Source organism: Pogoniulus pusillus, chromosome 26, assembly GCF_015220805.1.
Source record: "Pogoniulus pusillus isolate bPogPus1 chromosome 26, bPogPus1.pri, whole genome shotgun sequence".
NCBI lineage: Eukaryota > Metazoa > Chordata > Aves > Piciformes > Lybiidae > Pogoniulus > Pogoniulus pusillus.
In genome coordinates this window covers 228,061-246,792 of record NC_087289.1, presented here as the reverse complement: position 1 = coordinate 246,792, position 18,732 = coordinate 228,061, and the positions used below count along the sequence as shown (strand labels likewise).

Genomic DNA, 18,732 nt, shown 5'->3' with positions numbered 1-18,732 from the left:
CTGCTCCTGCCTGGGTGCAGCAGCAGCAGCTGGTACTTCTGGGGTGGGCAAACCAGGCCCTGCTGCCTGCAGGTAACCAGGAGCACTGCCTGAGCGGTGCCCACCAGAGTAGCCTCTGTCAGCAGCAGTGCTCTGCCAGCCTGGTCTGCACCCCAGCCCTGGCTTCTCAGCGCCCCAGGAGCAGACTGGCAGGGGCAGATGTCTCTGGCTCCGGCTGAACTGCAGGAGCAAGCTTCCCTCTCCAGGCAGGAATAGGCTTACCTGTGCTCTGACAGGCTCCCTGCTGCTGCAAGGTAAGGAGTGTGATGGCTGAGCAGAGCCTGAGAACTGCCTGTGGACCATCCAGGGCCATGCAGGCACAGCTCCACTCTCCTTCTGCCAGTTGGGCTGCTGGCAGCTTCAGCTTCCACCAGGTACTGCTGCAACACTCCCTTGGCCTTCCACTGCTGTCTCCTGCCAGAGCAGTGGGAATACTGCTGAGGGTTCATCAGGTCAGCACAAGGACCAGAGCTGTCCCCACATGCCAGGGCTCAGCAGCTGAGGCAGCTGTAATGCAGCAGGCTGGCAGGGCAGCTGGCAGCACATGGAGATGATGCACAACAGGGCTCTGCTCAGGCTGCTCTCAGTTCAGTGCCCAGAACCACCACTCTTGAAGACCAGTAACTGGTGTTCAGGGGATAAGCTGGAGATCACCATGGCCTCCAAGTCAGTCTTTAGCAACTTGTGTTTTCTCAGAGGACTAGGGGCTTGGACCAGATGAGCTTAGAGGTCCCCTTCAAACCCCTGGTGCCAGTCGTCCTTTACACCTGCTAACCACTACACTCAGTTTTCTCCTTACTAAATCACTTTTGTTTCCAATACACCGCAGGGAATCTCAGAGTGCAGATGCTGCTGCTGAGCACAGGGTACAAAGTGTCCCCACGTGGACTTCCTGTGTACTGCTGTTATGGAACCTAAGCCAAAGCCAACTCCAGAGCTAAACAACTGAGCAGCTTCTCAGCCAGCAGGAGCAGGCAGGGACTGTGCCTCCGCAGCACTCAGCACCGCTGAGGCCACACCTCAAAAACTAGCTTCAGTTTTTGTCCCCTCACTGCAAGAAGGACATTAAGGGGCTGGAGCAGGTCCAGAGAAGGGCAGTGAAGATGGGGAAGGGTCTGGAGAACAGGGCTGGAGAGGAGCAGCTGAGGGAGCTGGGGGTGTGCAGTGCAGTGCAGAGCAGAGGAGGTTGAGGGCAGAGCTCATTGCTATCTGCAGCAACCTGAGAGGAGGCTGTAGTGAGGTGGGGTTGGGCTCTGTTCCCTCGAATGATCTCCTTCCAACCCTACCATTTCATGGTTCTAAGGTACCAACACCACACAGGCAGGAGCTGGTGGAGGGGCTGTGGGCTCCAGGCAAGGCTGTGTCACAAAGAGGGATGCTGGCGGCAGGCTGCAGAGCAGAGCTCACAGGTAGGGGCTGACAAAGTGGATTAACTGTGGATGGAGTTCATTGTCCATCCTGGTGTACCTTGACAGGATTAAATTCCTGAATAAAACACACTTGTCATCTGGACAGCTCTAAGAGCAGTGCCCTCAGAACTCTAAACCACAGAGCTGGCAGAGCATGTCATGGCATCCTCTGCAGAGCCTGCAGCCCCAGAGCCAAGACTCTGTGCCTCTGCCTAGCCTCTGTTATGGAGGCTGGTAAGGAAACCACAAATCAGCTCCCTGGAATGAGGCAAATGAGTTGTGGACATCAGCAACTCGGACATCAGGAGCACTTCACTGCCATTCGGGCAAGAGCCCAGTGCTGTGCTGTCACCTCACACACCTCAGCCACCTTCAAACACTGCCAGCTTTAAACAGCATTCAACCCCCAGCACACGCAAAGCACAGGGGGCCTTGTGGCCCTTCTCTCACCATGCCCCGTGGCTGGGGCAGGTCAGGAAGTACCATCCCCAGCCCCCACCAGAGTTCAGCTTGTGGCCTCTCTCCACCTCCCCCACTTCCCAGCAGCTTTTACAGGGCTGTGCAGACCAAGCAGGGCCAGAGGCAGCAGAGCCTGCTGGGCTGTCAGCTCACGTCTGACTCAGCACCACTGCATACGGCAAGCTGACAGCCTCTGCTCCAGCAGAGCAGAATGGGTGCTGTGGAATGACCTCCAGATGCTCAGTGGCATTTCTCTGTGGGATCTGCTCCTAATTCAGTGTCCTTTAAGAAAACAAACATCTAAACTGCAGCACTCACTGTGGGAAAAACACTTGACATAGGCAACTTGGCCAAGGGACAAAGCTTTTGGGGTCTTCAAAGTGGTTACCAAGAAACACTCTCTGCACAGATCATCCCCAAAACTTCCTGGCATCTTTGGTCTAGGGAAGGCAGGGCTGGAAGCACTACTGCCTCAGTGTCACCTTGCTCTGGGATGCCCTGTTCCAGCTTGGCAGAAGCATCAGCTGTGGAAGGAAGCAAGCAAGAGTAGGTCGATAGCCAGAGCACAGGATCTGCCTGCTGACACTTCCCTTGGGAGGGAAAGCAAAGTAGCTCTTCACCACAGAGCTGCAGCACCAAAGGGCTGAACAAACCTTGTGAGAAAGAGAAATCCCTTCTGCCCTTGGGGGAGCACCAGAGGCCCATGACCACAGCTGCCCTGGCCCCAGTGTGAGCTGGTGGGAGCACAGGACTGGCTCAGAGCTCGGGGGAGCCAGGCAGTGCACACCACGCATTGCTGTCACTCCATGGCCCCAGTGTCCCCCATCAGGGACTCGCCCAGTCTGACTGCAAGGATGGCATTGTGCTGCCTGCACTCCTGAGGCACTCCCTTCCCCACACAGCTCCCCTCCTGCAGGAAGCTTGGTTTTGTTCATCCAGAAGCTGAAGGAAGATGCCCAATGCTGTCAGCTGTCTTTGGATGGGAACTGGCGGGACAGAAGTCAAAATGATCTGCTGGAAGCAAACCAAAGCAGCACTGTAGAAGTGTAAGGCAAGACTGAATGGCTTTGCTTTCACAAGGGGATAAATGCTGCTCTGCACATGGCAAGGAGAAACCCCTCAGCAGGGACCACCACGGGCAGCAACTGCAGCTCCCCGGGGAGGCTTTCTTCAGCGGTGCTCAGTGGCAGGACAAGGAACTATGGGTGCAGGCTAGAACCCAGGAGCTGCCACCTCAATGTGAGAAACTTCTTTGGTGTCAGGGTGCTGGAGCCTGGAGCAGGCTGCCCAGAGAGGCTGTAGAGTCTCCTCTGGAGACCTTCCAAACCCACCTGGATGTGTTGCTGTGGGCCCTGCCCTGGGTGCCCCTGCTCTGGCAGGGTGTTGGCCTGGGTGATCTCCTGAGGTAACTTCCAACCCCTGCCATGTTGTAATTCCTCTCTTGCTGGCAAGGAGTTCCCAGACCTTCTGGATGAACACAGTTCTGTGAGCCCACTGCCAGCCAACAGAGCATTCCTAAATGTGCTTAGTTAGCTTCTGATGCTGAGACAGTTGCAGTCCTGGCTTGTCCGGAAGCCAAGGCACCAGAGAGAACAAAGTGATGAGGTCTACAGGCACCACCCAAAATTTACTTGAAGAGGCTGCACCTCACAAAGCTCACCTGTGCCAAGGATGCTCCACTTCCTTTTTTCAGCTCCGAGAAGCTCTCGCTCAGTTTTGCTGCCTTGTTGCTCGAGTTGCATTTATAGCACATCCACCTCATCAGGCCCTTAGTTACTGTCCCACACTCCTTACTCAGCAGGCACAGTGAATGGTACAAGTGGCCACAGCTGTGGAGAGAAGAATTCTGCTGGGTGCTTGCCAGCAGGGTCACAGCCTGAGGGCTCTGACAATGCTGGGCAGTAAGAACATGGCTGCTTCTCTGCAAACACAGCTCAGCAGTGGGTATGCTCCTTCCTACCTCCACACCCTCCTGCAGCCCCTCTAGCCTTGAGAAAACAGCAGCAGGTGTCCTGTTTCTGAGCCAGGTCAGAACAGTAATCCTGAGCTTGTCCTAACAGCCACCTGGCCACAGACAGGGCATCAGGGTGCCAAGAGAGCACACCGTTGGTGCTGCCGTAGATCCGAGATGTACAACCAGGCAGGTAAGCCCAGGCTGCTGCCCCTGCACCACTGCACTGCTGCAGAGATGGCAGACAGACTGACAGCCACTCAGCAGCTCTCACAACACCAAGGCCACTCTCTCCAGCAGAGACAGAGGTGGCTGTATGTGAGGGAGCTGGCTACGAGGGCTTGATGCACCAAGCCAGCATGGCAGCAGGGATACAGGAATGGGTCTGATCACCTGTACAAGTCACAGAGCAGAGCTTTCCAGTTTGGTCTGGCTTGAATTTGGGGCATGGGGGTTGGCTTTCTTGTTTCTCCCTTTAAAAATCATTAACATGATTGCAGCTGTGCTCTGGCCCTTAACTTTACCTGAACACAATGATTTCATCAGCAGCTTCTTGCCTTCTCTTGTACTGCTGCAGACAAATGCAGCAGTAATCCTGCTTCGGGGTAAGCCCTCTAGTGACAGAAGCTCTTAGGTTACACAGGGACCAGTGGAGATCATGGTTCAAAAGACTGGTAGTCGTCTCTAGAAGGGTCTGTGTGTGGAAGACAGAACAAGCAGGTCATGTTGTCATCTCCAGGCTGCAGAAACTCCACAGCCATCAACTCTTCAGAACAAGCTGCTTGGCAGGTGGCTGAGAGCAAAACCAGCCCAATAAAACGGCTCCTTTAATGCTGTCTGGCCACTGCCTTCAAAGTCCTCATCCTTTCACCATGTAAACAAAGCAAAGCCTCTGCACTCAGAAGTGGTCGAGTCCTCGTTGGGTTTGTGCCCAAGAGCACTAGAAGAGACACAGAGGCTCATTTTGCCATCTTCCATACCAGACTCTCCCTTTTTCCCCCTCTACCTGATAAGCTACTGCTTCCATTCCCCTTTTTTGGAGAACCTTGCTGATAAACATCAAAGCCCAAATGCACCACTGCAGCTAGAACTCAAACCCCCTCTGAACCTCTCACCTGCCTGTTCCACCCAACTGAGAGTCCCATTTCTTTCTGAAGAGTCAGAAGAAAAGTGCCCCCGGAGTTCCCAGTGGTCAGTGCTCCTTTCAGCAGCAACAGCTGTCAGGCACAGAGCCACAGCATGGCAGGGGGTGGAAGGGACCTCAGGAAATCATCCAGGCCAACCCCTTTGCCAGAGCAGGGCACCCAGGTCAAGGCACACAGGTGGGTTTGGAAAGGCTCCAGAGAAGGAGACTCCACAACCTCTCTGGGCAGCCTGCTCCAGGCTCCAGCACCCTCACACCAAAGAAGTTTCTCCCTCATGCTGAGGTGGAGCCTCCTGGGTCCCAGCTTCTGCCCCTTTCTCCTTGTGACATCCCTGGGCACCACCAAACAGAGCCTGGCACCTTCCTCCTGACACCCACCCCTCAGGTATTTACAGCCACTGCTCAGGTCCCCTCTCAGCTTTCTGCCCTGCAGGCTAAGCAGCCCCAGGGCTCTCAGCCTCTGCTCACAGCAGAGCTGCTCCAGTCCCAGATCCTCCTCACAGCCTCCCCTGGACTCTCTCCAGCAGATCCCTGTCCTGCTTGAAGTGTGGAGCCCAGCACTGGGCACAGCACTGCAGCTGTGGTCTCAGCAGGGCAGAGCAGAGAGGCAGGAGAACCTCCCCAGCCCTGCTGCCCACACTTCTCTTGCTGCACCCCAGGGTGCCCTTGGCCCTCCTGGCCACAAGGCTCAGTTGCTGTGCCATGGGGAACTTGCTGCCCACCAGCACTCCCAGGTCCCTTTCCACAGACCTGCCTCCCAGCACAGCTGCTCTGGGCCATGGTCTATCAGTACCCTGTAGCAGCAACTCACAAAGGCTGCAGATGTTGCACCAGTGGTTCACATCTGGCCCAGCCCAGATGTGGCACAGGCTGTCCCACACAAGTGCTGGCAATGAGAGAGGAGCTCAGAGCAGAGCTTTGCCAAGAGCCCAAGCAGAGCCCATGGCTCTCCATGCTGTGCTCTGGAGTAATGCCAGGCCCCATTTCATTTTTGAACTTTGCTGCTGCATAGAGGTCTGAGCAGTGACTGGGATGGCAGTGCCAGGGAGGGAAGGTGGGCTTGGAGGAAGCCTATGCAATCTGCTTTGGGGAAAAGGACTGCTGGAAAACCTCAGCAGGAGCAGAAACTTCTTTGGTGTGAGGGTGTTGGAGCCTGGAGCAGGCTGCCCAGAGAGGTTGTGGAGTCTCCTCTGGAGACTTTCCAAACCCACCTGGATGTGTTGCTGTGTGACCTGCCCTGGGTGACCCTGCTCTGGCAGGGGCCTTGGACTTGGATTATCTCCAGAGGTCCCTTCCACCCCCTGCTATATTCTGTGATAACAAAGTTTGGAGACTGCCTGCAGTCTGACACTGGGCAGAGGCAGGAGTGAGATACAGGTGAAATGTCCTCCAGTGACAAAAGCAGTGCAACATCACCATGGGAAGAGGAAAAAAGGTCACTAATTTAAAAAGTCATCCTTTAAAACTACCCCAAGACAAAGGATGCTGGATTTGTGCCTTGGACCCGAGCTGCAGGGGGAGCTGGAGAAGAGCAGATGTTGATCCTTCCAGCACGCTGAGCACAGCTGAGCTGCAGCCGCATCCAGCACAGACCTGTCTGTCCCTTCGCTGGCAATCTGTGAGCAACACAAACTCATTCCCCTCCCTGCTCCCAGTCACACAACAGTCACTGCACGTCCATTTACTCTGCCCTGCAGAGAGAGGCAGGGCAGAGGGAGCAGCAGGCTGCCCAGCTGGCTCTGACAGGGCAGGGATGCAGCTGACCTGTTCATAGTTAAAAGTCTCCAGCATTCCCAGGACGAGTCCTTGAATTTCTCCAAGTTTCCCTTTCCCATAAACTGGATCCTGTAGGAAGGAAAGAAAAGCTGCAGCTGAATCCCAGGACGTGACCACTCAGCAATCTTTCCTTTTTGCTCCCCAGCGGTACTGCAAATGGGAGTTTTGGATTCAAAGGTGCTGCACATGCAAAGTGGTAGGAGCAAGGCTGATGCCGTGCTGTGACTGAGAGAGGGAGAGAAAGAAACAGCAAGAGACAAAGCCAAGCAAAGCAGCATGGAAGTTACACTGCAGGTACCCAGAGGGGCCACCCAAACAGCCACAGCCACTGAGCCAGGGAACGCCTGAACCAGAGGCAGTGTAATGGGCACACAGCCCAGCACGGAGCGCCAGCCCTGGAGCCGAACCAGCTGCAGATTTGTGAGGGCAAGAGCCCTGGAGCACTACAGACCTCTGGTGATGTTTACAGGCTACCTCTCCATTTGGATATTGATGTGCTTTCTGGGGGAGCTTTGGGGTCTTTCACTGGCCTGACTGAAACCCAGGGGATGAGGTAGCTCTCAGGAGCCCAGCCACTGACCCATCCCCAACACCACAAGCCAGGCAGGACTCCAAGCAGGGGTGAAAAGATGAGAGCCAAGGCCTTTTGGATCTTTATGCTTCCAGTCTGTAACTGCCTCCTTCCTTCCCCACTTTGGGTCCCCACAGGCAGGCCCCTGCAGAATGCAGAAGTGCAAAGGCAGGTGTCTGGAGGCATCACCTGCATCTGCACCAAGCGTGCAGGGAGGAACACAGCTGTGTAAGGGAATTAACGCTCAGCTTTCAGCCCTCTGCAGCCAGCATTTACATCTTAACGACAGTGAAGGTCTCTTGACGCTGCAGGGGACTCCCCCAGCGTCTCTGCTAACAGGGCTGCTGCACATTTCCCACCCAGTAACTTCCAGCATCATTATGGATGAGCAAGAACACAAACCATCACTACTGCAAGACTTGCAGAGCCTGCCTGCTTCCTCTGGCAGCTCTGCAGCCTGCTTCCTCTGGCAGCTCTGCAGCCTGCTTCCTCTGGCAGCTCTGCAGCCTGCTTCCTCTGGCAGCTCTGCAGCCTGCTCACGGCCCCTGTCCAGCAAAGCACTCGGCCCACAGAGTTCACAGCTGCAGCAGGTGAGCCCAGAACACCAAACCTGGAGCACTCTAACTCCCTGCCAGAAAGGGGAATGTAATCGACCTCACAGAATGGTTTAGTTGGAAAGAGACTTTAAAAATTATCCATCTCCAACCCCTCCCATTCTCAAGGACACCTCCCACCAGCCCAGGCTGCTCCAGGCCTCATCCAGCCTGGCCTTCAACACCTCCAGGCAGGGGCAGCCACAGCCTCCCTGGGCAACCTCTGCCAGGCTCTCTCCAGCTTTACTCTCAATAATTTTTTCCTCCTCTCCCCTCTCCCAGCTCAAAGCCATTGTCCCTCATCCTGGCACTCCCAGCCCTTCTCCAAAGTCCCTCCCCAGCTCTCCTGGAGCCTTTCAGCTCCTGGCAGGCTGCTCTGAGGTCTGCCTGCAGCCTTCTCCTCTCCAGGCTGCACAGCCACAACTCTCCCAGCCTGGCCCCACAGCAGAGCTTCTGCAGCCTCTGAGCATCTTGGTGGCCTCCTCTGGAGCCTCTGCAGCAGCTCCAGGCCCTTCTTGTGCTGGGTTCCCAGAGCTGGAGGCAGTGCTGCAGGTGAGGTGTGCCCAGAGCAGGATCCCCTCCCTGTGCTGCTGCTCTCCCTGCTTTGGATGCAGCCAGCACACAGCTGGCTCTGGGCTGTGCCCACTGCTGGCTCCTGGGCACTTTGGCACCAGCTGACACTTCCAGGGCCTTCTCCCCCAGGGCTGCTCCTGAGCTGCTCCTCCACCCAGCCTGGATCTGTGCTGGGCATTGCCCTGCCCCAGGTGCAGGACCCTGCAGTTTGCTTCTACCTTACCAAAAAATCCCCCAGTTAATTCCTGGGCTGTTGTTCAGACCTCAGAGCTACATTTCAGTGTCTGCAGGAGAGCTGCAGGCAGGCTGGGGAGGAGCTGCTCAGCAGGGGCTATGAGAACAGGACAAGGGCAGGGGTTTGGAACTGGAGCAGGGCAGGGTTAGGTTGGGCATCAGGAGGAAGCTCTGCAGTGGGGGTGAATCACAGAATCAACCAGGTTGGAACAGACCTCCAAGCTCATCCAGTCCAACCTATCCCTCAGCCCTAGCCAGTCAACCAGACCATGGCACTGAGTGCCTCATTCAGTCTTTTCTTGAACACCTCCAGGGATGGCGACTCCACCACCTCTCTGGACAGCCCATTCCAGTGCCAATCACTCTCTCTGACAACAACTTCCTCCTAACATCCAGCCTAGACCTCCCCCGGCACAACTTGAGACTGTGTCCTCTTGTTCTGTTGCTGCTTGCCTGGCAGAAGAACCCAACCCCACCTGGCTACAGCCTCCCTGCAAGTAGTGAGAGGCTGGCACAGGCTGCCCAGGGCTGTGCTTGAGGCCCCATCCCTGCAGACACTCAGGGTCAGGCTGGATGTGTCCCTGGTCAGCCTGCTCTGGCTGGAGCTGTCCCTGTGCCCGCAGGGGCTTCGGCAGGATGTCCTTGGAGGGTCCCTCCCAGCCCAATACACTCTGTGAATCCACTCTCCATGATCAAGACTTCAGCTCTGTTGGAAAAGCTCTTGAGGGCGTTTTCAGCCAAGCATAACTGCCAGCTGCGGGTGCGCCAGAAACACTGCGAGGGCTTGGGAAGCCTGCTCTGCTCTTCAGGGCCCAGAGGAGGGAGTTGCAGAATTGACTTATGGCCGCAGGGTAGGTAGCACTGAATGACGTTTTGAACGAGGTTCTTAGAGCCAAGAAAGGACAGTCTGGCACCAGGGTTTAGAATCTGGCCTGGCTTTGAAGAGCAGCTGCAGAGTTTTGCACAGAACACCCACCCAGGGCCACCAGAGCAGCAAGCTGACTGGCTGAGGGACGGGAACTGGCCTCAAACTGTGCCTGGGAGGCTTAGGTTGGAGACAAAGACAAATTATTTTGCTGCAAGAGTGGTCAGGGATTGGCACAGGCTGCCCAGGGAGGTGGTGGAGTGCCCATCCCTGGAGGTGTGCAGGCAGCACATGGCCATGGGTTAGTGAGAGTCACAGGTTGGGCTGGGTGATATGGAGGGTCTCTTCCCACCAGATACATCTGTGGTTCTGTGACCTGGGAGGTGCTCTTCCAGTGCCTGAGTGGCACAGCTTGGGAAAAGGAACTCACCTGCAGGATCCTCTGCAGGATTGCAGGCAGAGCAATGAAGGCAGCCATACTGTTCAACACCTGCATCGTCAGGCTCTTCAGGGCTGAAAGATCATAGAACCATGGAATCAGGCAGGCTGGCAGAGAGCTCCAAGCTCACCCAGCCCAACCTCTCCCCCAGCCATGTCCAACCAACCAGAGCATGGCACTGAGTGCCCCAGCCAGGCTTGGCTTCAGCACCTCCAGGCACGGTGACTCCACCACCTCCCTGGGCAGCCCATTCCAGTGCCAACAACTTCCTCCTCACATCCAGCCTGAACCTGCCCTGGCATAGCTTGAGGCTGTGTCCCCTTCTTCTGTTGCTGAGTGCCTGGCAGCAGAGCCCAACCCCACCTGGCTACAGCCTCCCTGCAGGTAGCTGCAGACAGCAATGAGCTCTGCCCTGAGCCTCCTCTGCTGCAGGCTGCACCCCCCCAGCTCCCTCAGCCTCTCCTCACAGGGCTGTGCTCCAGGCCCCTCCCCAGCCTTGCTGCCCTGCTCTGGACACCTTCCAGCACCTCAACATCTCTCTTGAAAGGAGAAGCCCAGAACTGGACACAGCACTGGAGGTGTGGGCTGAGCACAGGGGCACAAGAACCTCCCTGCTCCTGCTGCCCACACTGCTCCTGAGCCAGCCCAGGATGCCATTGGCTCTGCTGCCCTCCTGGGCACACTGCTGCCTTCTCTGCAGCTCCTCTCTCCCAACACCCCCAGCTCCCTCTCTGCCTGGCTGCTCTCAGCCACTCTGTCCCCAGCCTGTAGCACTGCTTGGGGTTGTTGTGGCCAAAGTGCAGAACCCTGCACTTGGCCTTGTTCAGTCTCATCCCCTTGGCCTCTGCCCACCCACCCAGCTTGGCCAGGTCCCTCTGCAGGGCTCTCGTACCCCCCAACAGCTCCACAGCTGCTCCTGGCTTGGTGTCAGCTGCAAACTTACTGCTGCTGGATTCAATTCCCTGCTCCCGACCATCAGTAAAGATACTGAACAGGTCTGGGGCCAGCACTGACCCCTGGGGCACACCATGGATCACTCACCAAACCCTCCAGCTGCTCAGCAGCATCTGAGCAGCCAGCAGGGAGCAATCTCACAGACTCAGGGCATGCTTTCTCCTCAGAAAATGGCTTTGTGATTTCCTCTGCATGTTCTGCAATAACCACGCTCAGCTTTTTGCATCAGGAAGTACATTTTAAAGCCCTCCACACCTCGAAGCCTCTCCACTGCCCTCCCACAGCCTGCCTACAGCAAATGGTCACACTGTGAGCCCCACTCTGCAGCACTGCCATTCACCTCTGCTGCTGCTGCCAACACAACCCATGTTACAGTCTCATAGAATGGGTTAGGTGGGAAGGGACCTCCAAAGGTCTCCCAGCCCAAGCCCTGCACTCAGCAGGGACATCCTGCACCAGGGCAGCTTGCTCACAGCCTTCTCCAGCCTCACCCTGAAGAGCCTCAGCCACCTCCCTGGGCAGCCTGTGGCAGGCTTCCAGCAGCCTCCTGGTGCAGAACTTGTTCCTCACAGCCAATCTCAGTCTGCTTTGCTCTCATCTGAAGCCACTGTCCTCGTCCCGTCCCTGCAGGCTTTGGGCACAGTCCCTCTGCAGCCTGCTTGTAGCCCCTGCAGGCACTGGAAGGCTGTTCTGAGGTCTCCCTGGAGCCTTCTTAGCTCCAGGCTGAACAACTTCAGCTCCCTCAGCCTGTCCCCAAAACTTCAAAGTATAGAGCTTTCATGAGACCTGTTCCTACATTCCAAACACCCCAAAATAGGAGCCAATATTTAGAGACATGGACCCAGCAGTTCAGTCTGTGTGGGGATAATGAGCTGTCAGAGCAGTGTGGGCAGCATGCACAGAAGGACCAAGACCAAGAAAGTTATGCAGGATCCAGACCCATTACCCCCTCATCCTTTCTGGTATCGCTTCAGATTGGTTTTCTGCCAGCATCAGCTCCTGAGAAAGGATAAGCTGGGGAACATTCTCAATTTAGAGGAAAAGATGTGTTGAGGGAGGAGGTGATTCCTATGTCTGGGTCACAGATCTCTGCAAGACTCCTCCCAGGAGTGCAGAGGTAGCTAATGGTCACTGAAAGGAAAGAAAGAGAGGAAGGAGAGGCAGCATGATCACCATCACACTGTCTGGTGGATGCCCCTGCCTGGAGGTGTTCAAGGCCAGGCTGGGTGAGGCCTTGAGCAACCTGGGCTGGTGAGAGGTGTCCTTGCCCAAGGCAGGGGCTTAGAGCTGGAGGCTCTTTAAGGTCCCTTCTGGCCCAGCCCATTGCATGAATCTATGACTCCATGGACCAGCTTATTAGTGGAGTCTACAGCAGGGTCCCTCTTCCAGTCATGACCTCATGTTTGGGGTCACCGAAGTCAAATTACTTACGTTCAGAGTATCGACACTGTGAAGAGCCAGATAATTTCTGTGGGGACATCATAGCCTCCAGCAGGGGAAACCAGAGGGCCTGAAATAATTGAATGAGAAAAAAGAAAACCAGTAAGATGATGGCAGTACTGGAAATGAGCTGGGACCCAGGCCAGAGTGCACTTGGAGGCCTCGCTGCCACATTCCACAGAACAGAACAGCACTGCTCAACTCTGCAGTGGAACTGAACTCAAACATGACAGAACCACAGAATGGGTTGAGTTGGAAGGGACCTCAAAGATCATCCAGATCCAATCCCCTGCCATGCCCAGGGGCACCTCCCACCAGCACAGGCTGCTCCAGGCCTCACCCAGCCTGGCCTTCAACACCCCTAGGCAGGAGGCAGCCACAGCCTCCCTGGGCAGCCTGTGCCAGGCTCTCACCACCCTCATACTCAACAACTTCTTCCTCAGCTCCACTCTTCCCCTGCTCTGCCTCAGCTCCAAACCATTGCCTTTGGCCTGGCTCAGACCCCCTCAGCACAAGTCCCTCTGCAGCCTTCCTGCAGGCTCCCTTCAGGCACTGGCAGCAGCTCTGAGGTGCCCCTGGAGCCTTCTCCTCTGCTGGCTTCACCCCCCCAGCTCCCTCAGCCTGTGCTCACAGCAGAGCTGCTGCAGCCCTGGCAGCATCTTTGTGGCCTCCTCTGGCCTCTCTTCATAGTCTGTGTCCTGCTGGGGAGAAGCACATTAAGAGGTTCCAGGAGATGCAGAGGGCTTGCTGATGCTCTTTCATGACCTTACCTCTCGCTGCTGTTGGTCTAAACTGTGTGAGTTTCTCTGGCAAAGGTCAATTGTTTTCATTAAGGTATCTTCGATGTTTTCTAGCAAGGGGAGTTCAGCTGAGCCTGCATTTTGTAGAAAAAAGAAACCAAAGTGCAATTATTATTATCTAAGTTACCTCCCAATCACTGCAAGACAAAGACAGCTCCTCACCTGCAGCGAGCAATTCAATTGTCAAAGAGGTTCTGATCTCTGGCACCCTTCCTCACCAGCACAACAAATGGGGTACGTCAAACATTTCAGGTACTTGAAGAGGACCTTAGCTGTGGTTTAGGAAGCCATTAAATAACAGATGCAGGTTGTCCACTGCACGAGGTGCTCAGGAACCCCTGGGCCAGTGCCCCTGCACTTACACCAGTTCCCTGTCAGCAGAAGCTTGCTACCAAAAAAGCTGCTTCCAGATGTCCCTCATCACCTTCCCTATCAGCTGTCTGCTACAGCTCAGCAGTGAGTTTGGCTGGGTTCCATGGTGAGCTGCTCAGCAACCAACACCCCCAAGGCTTTTCCCTTGGGCTACCCTCCACCCACTCCACACCACATGTAACCTGTGCATGGTAAGCTAGCAAAGTGCAAGTCACAGCCAGAGAAAGCCACCAGGGGAACCATCACACAAAGAAAATCCCATCCATCACACTCTGCTCCAGATCTCTGCCAGGATCAGACTCTGGGAGTTATCAGCAGGATAAGCCCCCCAGGCACCTGAACCTAGAGACAAATGGCACTGCAAGAGCTACAGGCTGCACCAGGAGCTCCTGCACATGCCTGCTCCTCTCTGGAATAGAGACAGGCAGGCACCCTGCTCACTTACCTGCCTCGGCCTGGGTCAGCATCAGCAACCTGCTCTGCAGCCACTGCAACAGAAAAGAGAGCTCGGGACAGGGAACCTCATGAAACAGGACACCTCAGCCCCCTGCAGAGAGGTGGCTCTGAGAGGTAGCAAGGGATCGTCCTTGTTCTCTTCCCCAGCATCAGTGCCTTTCCAGAGAAGGGAAAACAGGAGCTGCAAGATGGGCTTTGATTTATGCCATTTAACTGCAGCCTCATTCGCCTGCTAGATGCTTGCAGCCAGGCCAGCAGAGCAGAGTGGTCCCCGGGTCTGCAGACAACTTTGCAGAGCTAAGTGTCTGTAAATCTCTGAGGAGTGGGTGTCAGGCAGGACGGGGCAGGCTCTGCTCAGGGCTGTGCTGCGATTCAGTAAGGGCCAAAGGGCACAAACTGGAAGCCAGGAAGCTCCCTAAGAGGAGAAATTCCTTTGGTGTGAGAGTGATGAAGCCCTGGAGCAGGCTGCCCAGAGAGGTTGTGGAGCCTCCTTCTCTGGAGCCTTTCCAAACCCACCGGGATCTTATGATCCTGGTTGGCCTGTCGTGGGCATGCCTGTGTTAGCAGGGTAGTGGGTCTTGACCTCCAGAGGTCTCTTCCAACCATTCTGGGGTAGTTTTATTCACAGAACTTCCTCCTGATGTCCAACTTAACTCTCCCCTGCTCCAGTTTCAAACCACTGCCCTCATCCTATCACTCCAAACCTTCCTGAATAGTCCCTCCCCAGCCTTCCTGTAGGTCCTCTTCAGATATTGAAATGCAGCTCTGAGGTCTCCCTGGAGCCTTCTCTTCTCCAGGCTGAACAGCCACACCTCTCCCAGCCTGTCCCCAGAGGGGAGGTTCTCCAGTTGCCTGTGTTTCCTTGAACTTCAGTGGGCAATGAATTCTGAAGCAATGACAGCAGGGAATCTAAGACAGGACATGATGCTGATGGCATAGCATGCTGTGCTGGCATGGCAGAAGTGCCACAGATTCATGGAATGGGTTGGAAGGGACCTTAAAGGGCATCCAGTTCCAACCCCCTGCCATGGGCAGAGACACCTCCCACCAGCCCAGGTTGTTCAAGGCCTCATCCAGCCTGGTCTTGACCACCTCCAAAGAGGGGGCAGCCACAGCCTCCCTGGGTAATTTTCTTCCAGTGTCTCCCCACCCTCACTCTCAAGAATTTCTTCCTCATTGTCTAGATACAGTCCCAGTCTGCCCTCCTCAAGCTGCAGACTCTTCCCTCTTGTCCTGTCCCTGCAAGGCCCTCCCTGGCTCTCCTGCACCTTCCTTTCAGGCACTGAAGCAGTCTGGATTTCAGCATACCATACCTCAAGCATAACCAGAAAGGCACCATGGACATCTCCCTTCTTCTCCAGGAGATATGAAGAAGCCTCATGGAGTTGATGTTTCTGGGTTATCTGAGTTAAACAGAAAAGCCCAAGCTGAACACTCAAAGCTCTGCCAGTCTCTGTGTCCTCTGCAGGCCAGTGCTGACCAACTGGCTGCTGTCTATGCTCAGCCAGTCTGAGCAGCACTCTTCCTTCCCCTGCTGCCAGCTCTGCACCCTTATTTCTCAGCTTGGCCTGTGGTCACCACCAGCATTTGAACCTTTGAAATAGCCCCCATAAATCCAGATCCAAGGACAGACTGCTGCTGCCGTGCCCAGAAGGGAGCAGCAGGCAGCCCCTCCTTGCTGTCAGACCTTGGCAGTGCTGCTTGCCAAAAGCCCCAGGCCCATGTGTTCGCAGACTGATGCCAACCTAGAACGGGTTGGGTCGGAAGGGACCTTAAAGCCCATCCAGTTCTGACTGTCTGCCATGGCCACAGACATCTCCCCCCAGCCATCCAACCTGGCCTTGGACACCTCCAGGGAGGGGCATCCACAGCCTCCCTGTGCAGCCTGTGCCAGTGTCTCCTCACTCTCAGGAATTTCCTCCTCAACTCCAGTCTCAATCTCCCCTCTCCCAGTTCAGAGCCACTGCTCCTTGTCCTGGTACTATGAACCCTTGAGGAGTCCAAATGGGTTTAAAGAGTGTCCAGAAACTAATTCAGAACCCAGACAAAAGCTCTTCTACAGCACTACTAGCCCCTATCCTTACACATTGCCTTCTTACCTGGATGGTTTCTTCCAGTCTGCAGCATTCCAGAACTTTAAGTGTCTCCAAGACCTGGTCTGGGCTGTACTGACACAGCAGCTCGATGAACTGCTCAGTGACGCAGGGTGCTAAGTGAAGCAAGTCCTGGTTAATGCCTTCCCTGGAACAAAAAAAGTACAGGAGAATGTAGGCCAGAATTCCTTACTCAGTTGGTGCTGTCTTTCTCCTTAACAGAGAAGAGAAAAAGATGATCTCATTTGAACAGAAACCCAGCCTGCTGTTTCTGCCAGCTCCTGGTGCTGCAAGGCTGTGGGCAGCAATCTCCTTCGTTCCACCACGCAGCCTGCTGATGCCTCAGTACAAATCATTCCACCACAGCCCCTGTGAGGAACCCCAGCAGCACGAACACAGCTTCAGCTGTCCTGCCGCAGGGAGGCACAGAGCTAATTCCTTCAGCGGAGCCTTCTTGTCCCTCTGGGTGCTGAGGCTCTGTTAGCTCTGCAGACCCTCTCTGCCCCTCTTTGGATAAATGCTCTGCTGCTTTCTTCTTACTGTTCAGAGGTGACCCAAGGGCTGCAGCAGCTCTGCTGTGAGCACAGGCTGAGGGAGCTGGGGGGGTGCAGCCTGCAGAGGAGAAGGCTCCAGGGGCACCTCAGAGCTGCTGCCAGTGCCTGAAGGGAGCCTGCAGGAAGGCTGCAGAGGGACTTGTGCTGAGGGGGTCTGAGCCAGGCCAAGGGCAATGGTTTGGAGCTGAGGCAGAGCTGGGAGAGAATGGAGCTGAGGCAGAGCAGGGGAGAGTGGAGCTGAGGAAGAAGCTCCGCAGTGTGAGGGTGGTGAGAGCCTGGCAGAGGCTGCCCAGGGAGGCTGTGGCTGCGGCTGCGGCTGCCTCCTGCCTGGGGGTGTTGAAGGCCAGGCTGGATGAGGCTTGGGCATCCAAGTCCATTTGAGAGGCATTTCTAGACTGAGAATGCTGCTGCTCCAGATGTTCAGCAAGCTGCTGTCACCCACACACACACCCTGCTCACTGGGACATTTGTTTTTTTAGAGGTAAAGAACCTTAAGAGACTAAAAGGGAAGCACAGCAGCGGCCGTGACTAAGGAGCTGCTCCAGGCTGGCTGCTCCTCCCTCTCTCTGCCTCTTCAGAAGATACAAAGAGAGGAACATTCGGTTTGAATTTCCCCGGGCAATGGCTGTTAACCCTGTTTCCTCCCCTCCCCCGCTTCCACCTCCTTGAAAATAAATCTCTTGCTAAATTAAATGGGCCAAATTAATCCCTAATGAAATTCCACCAGCTAAGGCAGTGCTGCTAGTGATGAGCCTTGTCCCCCTATGGCCAAGCAATCACTCCTCTCCCAGACACTGCTCTCTCAGTCTTTGTTCTAACAAAGAATTCTGCTAAAAACCCATAAATATTTAGGTGGAATATAGAGAGAGGTTCCCAGAAGAATCTCATCACCAAGCTGTGTACAGGCATAGTGCAGGGACATCTGCAGATGAGTCTTGCTTGCCTTGAGGGTGCTGGAGCCAGCAGTGCCCAGAACGCAGCCATGGGTCAGGCTGCATCAAGAAGAGTGTGGGCAGCAGGACAAGAGAGGGGACTCTGCCCCGTGGCTCTATGCTGATGACACCTCACCTCCAGTGCTGCTGTTCCCAGAATGAGGACACAGAGCTGCTGGAGTGAGTTCCTCAGTAGCAGGGTGGTGAGATGCTGCAATAGGCTACCCAGGAGGCTGTGGACAGCCCTGTCCTGGAGGTGCTCAAGGGCAGGCTGGATGAGGCCTTGGGCAACCAAGTCTAGTTGAGGTGTCCCAGCCCATAGCAAGGAGGTTGGAGTAGATGTGAGGTCCCTTCCAACCTAAGGCACTCTATGATAACAAGATTTCTCCTTCCATACCTCCCTCAAGATACAACTCAGCACATTTCAGCAGGTCCTACAGGCAGACAACCTCACAGCACTGAATGTAAGACCACAGCACCTTCAGTGTTGCTGAAAAAAAAGCCCTTCCAGCAGCCTCAGCTCTCCAAAGAATACTTCTTAGTCACAACACAGTTCAACAAAGCTCAGGTAAACCTTGGACTTCAGCCCTTCTGCTCTGCAGCCAGTCAGTGCCACAGGAGAACCCAAAGCATTCAGCAATGTTTTTGTCATTGTTCTGTCCCACTTTTCTCTTCTGCCTGCTGTGCACTCTAGGACCAGTCCAGTCATGGTGTGGTTCATCTGCACTAGAATCACAGAATCATTTGGGTTGCAAAAACCTTTAAGATCAAAGTCAAACCATTACCCAACTCTGTCAAGTCCGGTGCTAAACCACATCACAGAATTGTGGAATGGTTTGGATTAGAGGGGACAGACCCACAGAAACATTCCAGCTGGCAAAGACCCTCAGGATCCCCAAGCCCAACCATTATCCCTACTCTACAAGGTTCACCCTAAACCATATCCCCAAGCACCACAGCCAAACAACTTTTAAACACAGATGGGGTTGGTGACTCCAGCCCTTCCCTGGGCAGCACATCCCAGTGCCTGACCACTCTTGATGGGAAAGAATTGTTCCCAATGTCCAGTCTGAGCCTG

General features: G+C 55.2%; 1 protein-coding gene across 3 annotated transcripts in view; it reads right to left on the bottom strand.

Annotated features, from left to right (window-relative positions):
* The window catches only part of VPS8 (VPS8 subunit of CORVET complex), a 74,236-nt gene that overhangs the window by 3,546 nt on the left and 51,958 nt on the right, over window positions 1-18,732 (bottom strand). For all 3 annotated transcript variants that reach the window (XM_064165349.1, XM_064165350.1, XM_064165351.1), the window contains exons 35-43: window positions 16,175-16,316; window positions 15,389-15,478; window positions 14,065-14,107; window positions 13,218-13,321; window positions 12,439-12,517; window positions 10,045-10,127; window positions 6,767-6,847; window positions 4,383-4,552; window positions 3,568-3,736 (exon numbers count right to left, since the gene is read on the bottom strand). In XM_064165349.1, the coding sequence (XP_064021419.1) occupies window positions 3,568-3,736; window positions 4,383-4,552; window positions 6,767-6,847; window positions 10,045-10,127; window positions 12,439-12,517; window positions 13,218-13,321; window positions 14,065-14,107; window positions 15,389-15,478; window positions 16,175-16,316 (961 nt within the window). The remainder of the gene's footprint in view (window positions 1-3,567; window positions 3,737-4,382; window positions 4,553-6,766; window positions 6,848-10,044; window positions 10,128-12,438; window positions 12,518-13,217; window positions 13,322-14,064; window positions 14,108-15,388; window positions 15,479-16,174; window positions 16,317-18,732) is intronic.